This window comes from Liolophura sinensis, chromosome 10 (assembly GCF_032854445.1).
Source record: "Liolophura sinensis isolate JHLJ2023 chromosome 10, CUHK_Ljap_v2, whole genome shotgun sequence".
NCBI lineage: Eukaryota > Metazoa > Mollusca > Polyplacophora > Chitonida > Chitonidae > Liolophura > Liolophura sinensis.
The window spans coordinates 33,824,217-33,830,216 of NC_088304.1; the positions used below are offsets into that span (position 1 = coordinate 33,824,217).

General features: G+C 41.0%; 1 protein-coding gene across 1 annotated transcript in view; it reads right to left on the reverse strand.

Moving 5' to 3' along the window:
- Positions 1–5,515, reverse strand: part of LOC135477139 (plectin-like) — a 28,323-nt gene extending 22,808 nt beyond the window's left edge. Inside the window, exons 1-3 of the mRNA XM_064757294.1 lie at positions 5,419–5,515; positions 4,189–4,935; positions 2,656–3,378 (exon numbers count right to left, since the gene is read on the reverse strand). Of these exons, the coding sequence (XP_064613364.1) occupies positions 2,656–3,378; positions 4,189–4,935; positions 5,419–5,515 (1,567 nt within the window). The remainder of the gene's footprint in view (positions 1–2,655; positions 3,379–4,188; positions 4,936–5,418) is intronic.
- Positions 5,516–6,000: the final 485 nt, after the last annotated feature.

Here is a 6,000-nt window from a genome sequence, read left to right on the forward strand (position 1 = left end):
TCGATTCTTTCTTTCAGCAGAAAAAGATAATTGAATATGTTCGTATAATGGGTATTTGGTACCACCCCTTGGTATAAATCGTCTTTGCATAATAATATTCTAAATACGGATGTGATGCATGTCTAATAAAATTTTTTAGTGTAACTGTGCTGTTTATCTCCAAGCACATACATTTAGTTTGAGTTATGATAATATTTATGTATATATATTTATGACATTATTACACGAAGACAATATTTACCATGAAGTGGCCCCAATTACCCACCATACAAAAGTTGTTTTCAACTGTTTTTTATGTTTCTTATGTATTCTCGACCTTTAAATGGCAACTGAACATTCGTGGATAATGCTTTCTGCGCTTGTTGCTCGTGTTTTATCCACTAACAATGACGTGCACACAAAAACAAATTTTTGGGCACAATCTGCTCCTGATTTTTTATTTCATTTTTTGACTGGGGTTTTACGCCGCGTTCAACAACATTTCGGATAAATCTCATTGCTGACACAATGCTGGCATATTTACAGTGCTGTCTCACTAAAACGTCATGTCAAGCACACCAGATAATCACACTTAGTCGAGTTGTACGTGGCCTAACCCCTAGTACACTGAGCGTTAAGCGAAGTCATATCAAGATTACCTATGGTAAAATCCTAGGTATGACTCGACTGGACATGACTTGAATTCTTGTGAACATTGTTCTCGATAGCTATTGTTAAAATCTGTGCCAGTGTGATCTCAGCTTGGGACACTGTTTTCTAGCACTGAGATAGAAGTTTCCTTCAACTGATTCAAAAAACTGAGATACAACTGGGTGAATTCAACCTGCGAGACGCACCTGCGTGTTTTCCGATTAACCAAGTGAGTCAACAATATAGCCAGATGACTTTCATGACAGCTGTTGTTGAGTACGACGTTAAACCCCAAGCACTCACTCACTCACTCACTCATGACTCAGCTGATGTGGTCATATGACAGTTTTCTGTGGTGAAATAACTCAATTGCATAACTCAGATTTTTGAGTCAGTTGACCCAGATTTTTCTCTCAGTGTATAGACTTCACTGACTGATTGACGAATTGAATGAATGCTGGGTGATTAAGGCTGTGCGCGTGAAAGTTTCCTTTGCATTACTAGGTTTCTGGGTAGAGAAAACGGAATCTCCCGGGGTAAACAACCGACTTTCAGCAGCTACTTGATAAACCCACTGACTTAAAGCCGCAATTAAAACCCCATATATGTGAGTCTGAAGTTTGTGGTATCCACTCAAGAAATAACCTGTTACCTGAGTGGTGGTAAAATATTTTCTGTTATTATAACATAATGCTAATTTCTGTCATATTCTACATAGTGTCTTGTTGGTCTATTATACAATTTTGAAGATGAATTAATGGAATATGTGTTGTGTTTAAAAGAACAATCTGACGCTAGGGGAAAATAATCTGCTGCAATGACAATACATTCTAGCACCACACAGATAACAGACCTGTTAAATTTAAAAGGTTATTTTTTAGTGTTTACAATTGCCACTCTGTGAAGAAGTAGGGCAAACTCGGAGGCCACAAGGAAACAAAAAAAATGATTTAAATAGCTGTGACTGGTTTATGTGATAGTAATCATTACAAGGCTAAATCAATGTTCTAAACGAACAACAAACTCATAGATGACACAGTTTGTATATAATGTATAATATGCTTTATTGTCCCCTTGACATAGATATACATGTAATCGAAAGCATAATTACCTTACAGCGGGCTGGTCTACAAGCTGGGTTTGTCAAAACCTGAGGAAGCATGCATGGGCTGGACTTGAACTCACTACAGCCGCATTAATGACAGGCTGCTGAGGCATGGTACTGCGCTAGCTCAACTAAACAAATAGGTGTACAACAAGTTGTTTGATGTCATTGGCGACGTGTATTATGAATAGTGCCCACCAAAGGCCCCTAACAATTCAAACATTTCTCGGCATGTAATTCATTGAATAAAAGTAACCTTATTTTCAGATACAATGTTTTATGTGCTTTTCTCTTAACCCTGATGTCATTTAGTTTTTTCGCTTTAACAACCTTAGGAGTTCCAATCAAGTCTTCAGTATATTACTTGTATAAATTAATCGATCATCGATCTTCCTCCACGTGCAAAGGCAAAAATCTATGTACTCATGGAAGGTGTCACGAAGAGGTTAGTGTCACAAATGCTGGCTGTGAGATCGAACCTTTGACCGTCTTTCACCCGTATACACACAGGTCGCGTCTGTTCCAAATTGGCAAAGTTTCCAAATAAGCAAAACATGACTGGAATAATGATTGATCATAAACAATTGGAGAAAAAACGATGGTTTGTATTATTTATATATTTGTGCTTCAGGCATTACGATAAAAAATGATTTGTGAAAAAAAACCTCTCTTGTGGCAACTGTGGAGAAGCGTCATTTAATACACAGTAGTGTCATTAAATGCGAAGATTTATAAGGAGCTGTGTCATTTAGTGCTGATAAATGACATTCAATGCTGAGATGTGTCATTACGATACCACTTACAGCCACGCTATGAACCCGAACACCAGTAGTATAAACAGTGTGCTATTCTATGAAGCTGACTTTGTGGGACGGCATGGACAGCATATTGGCTTCAGAAACATCAATCGTCTTCCTCACTTGATTCACTCTTTCTGCTTCCCCTGTTATTAACTTTCCTCTGGGAGGGCACCCATTGCCGAGACGCCTTTTGCTGATATCTGACAGGCTGATATCTGTCATGTTCATAAGCGTATGGCGTGTAGTAGGTTTTTACAATTTTGCCATTAGGTTTTTTGTTACCAGTTTTTCCTTGTCTGCCACCATTCTCTTCGCCGCTCCCTTTACGCCTTCTGTTGCCTTCACCACTCTCTTCGCTACTCCCTTTACGCCTTCTGTTGCCTTCACCACTCTCTTCGCTACTCCCTTTACGCCTTCTGTTGCCTTCACCACTCTCTTCGCTACTCCCTTTACGCCTTCTGTTGCCTTCACCACTCTCTTCGCTACTCCCTTTACGCCTTCTGTTGCCTTCACCACTCTCTTCGCTACTCCCTTTACGCCTTCTGTTGCCTTCACCACTCTCTTCGCTACTCCCTTTACGCCTTCTGTTGCCTTCACCACTCTCTTCGCTGCTCCCTTTACGCCTTCTATTGCCTTCACCACTCTCTTCGCTACTCCCTTTACGCCTTCTGTTGCCTTCGCCACTCTCTTCGCTACTCCCTTTACGCCTTCTTTTGCCGTCACCATTCTCGTCTCTATTCCCTATCTGCCTTCTGTTTCCGCCACCAGTCTCTTTGCCATCCCCATTATCTGGATACCCAGAATTGTGCGGTGTGTAATACTTTCCAGTGAAGGCTTCCAACTCTGTAAATACAATGTTATTTATCATGGTTAGTTTATGTTTGACACCACGTATGCTTTAGCTTTTCATTTGGACAATACTGGTTCGTCTTGGCATACAAGAATCGCTGTTAACCTTTTCTAAAGAAAACTAAACTTTAGAAGAATTCACACATTTCCTTTAAAGACTTTTTTGAATTTACTTCCTAGAATGGTGTCATGACTAGTACAAAATTATTCATTTATATTTATTTGATTGGTGTTTTACGCCGTACTCAAGAATATTTCACTTATACGACGGCGGACAGCATTATGGTGGGTGGAAACCGGGCAGAGCCCGGGGGAACCCCACGACCAACCGCAGGCTCCTGACAGACCTTCCCACTTACGGCCATTAAACAATAATGGCATTATCAGGGATCACAGGATCAAATTCTCAACAGGAACAGTCAAGTACGCCGACTGGAGCCACTTCCTTTACACGGAAAGAGGTTAACAGAGTGATTCATCCCATGGTAACTGTGTTATCCCTACACACCAAATCTATTCTGTTAAATTTGACATGATTTTTTCTTTTTTTTTTAATTGTTGGTTTACACCGTACTCAAGAATATTTCAGTTGTATAACAGCGGCCATCATTATGGAAGGAGGAAACCCAAGACCTTCCGCAGGTTGCTGTCAGACCTTCCCAGGTACGGCCGGAGAGGAAGACAGCATGAGGTGGACTTGAACTCACAACGACCGTTCCTGGGTCATTACGATGCGCCAGCGCTTTAACCGACTGAGCCACGGAGGCCCCGGCTAGTACAAAAACGTTACAGGGACGGACATACTCTTGACAATCTCTTGAAGTTTTTTCACACGAGCAGCCTTCTCTTCGAAAACGCTCTTCAACTCTTTGATCTTCGCTTCAACAGGGGCTAAATTTTTTTCTGCGACAACAAGTTCACTACGGGCCTTATCGAAAGCAGCTTTAGCATTGGCCAAAGCTTCGCACTTGGCGTCATACACCGCTTCCGCCACGCTGCGCTCTTCAAACGCTGACGAGGCTCTGATCCAAGCCATCGTTTTTTCACTTTCAGCCTTGGCCAACTCTTCGTCCGCGTAATCTGCTGCGTGTTTGGCGTCCAGTGCAGCTTTCTCTGCAAGCCGGGCCTCTTCCACTAGGTTCAGAATATATGGGGCATCGGGGTAATCGGCGGACTGTTGGGCGGTGTTCGCTGCTGCCCATGCTTGGTCTGCCTCATAAGCCTTAGCTGCCGCCAACTTCCTTGCCACCTCAGCTTGCTCCTGTAAATTCTCCACATATTTTGCGGTCGACTCTTCCAGTTCTGATGCCTCTTCTGCGGCTTTATATGCATACTCCTTTCTGGCATATGCTTTTTCCTTCTGCTTTTCAAGAGCGTATATAAGCTCGTGCAGCTTTTCAACTTCGCCTTTTTTCAGTTCGACGGCTGATCGTAAAGACTCGCTGCTTTGTAATGCCGCTTGAAGCGCAGCATGCGCCTTGTACTTCTGTTCTTCAGCTTTCTTCAACAGGCGTCTTGCTTGATCCAACTGAGTCTCCTTATACACCGGAACTGAAAAATATAAACAATAGAATACATTTTTAAACTAAAATTAATATACTTTGAATATTGTAGGAATGTTGCCTTACTTGGACGAAATAAGATTTTTATCTAGATGATTGGTTACGATGAATCTATGACAAAAATAACCTTGAATACATTATATACTTTAGAATTAGACTTTACACGGTATATTTATTGTTGTTCAATTCTTGAATTCTCTTTGAAAAATCAATGCTTTTGAAATATTGGCAATAAACGCCATGCAATGGACGAGTATCAGACGACTGCTTTTGGTGTACAAATTTGGTTTTAATATATGTATCCTTAATTTATTTATTTATTTATATTTTTTTTTTGTTCTCTTTGAAAAGAAACGCCTATGGGGCATTGTTGGTTCATAAACTGTGAATAAATGGAGGAGTCCAGATATAAAAATACCAAACACGGGTCTAGCCCCTCGAGTTTATAGGCCTCCGTACTATAAGGACTTACCGTTATAGTCATGGGATTCATATGCCGAGACATGAGTCCAGCCAAGACCACACATGACCACGGCGGCTGCAAGGAAGGAGGTCAGACAATGCGCCATCTAAAATACAAGTGTATAAAAAGTTATAAAGCTAGCGAACTGAATGTTGTCCAGACTACAGTGATGTCAAAAACTACTCTTATGTCAGTATACACGTTATTCATCCATAGTTTCTCAGGAGAGCATGTCATATATAATCCGTTAAGTTTGGTACCTCGAATTTTAGCCGGACCAGAGTTTAATTATTCATTTAATTGCTGAGTTATGTATCGGTTGTATTGGCGGCCATCTGATTTGCAGGTGGAGGATAGCGGAGTACCTGGACTACTGCATCGGCCTTCGTCAGCTAGCCCATAAACCTACTAAGTGAAGGAAGCAGACCAAACGGCGAGGACTGGATTCGAACACGAGGCCTCATTGGTCAAAATCTTCATAGTTGCAGCACTTTTTAAACGATGCATGAAACGCTTGGTTTATATTTCTTAATATGGAGTTTAAGATGTGAAATTCAAAATATGCCTCAAAACAGAATGAAAAAAAATCTA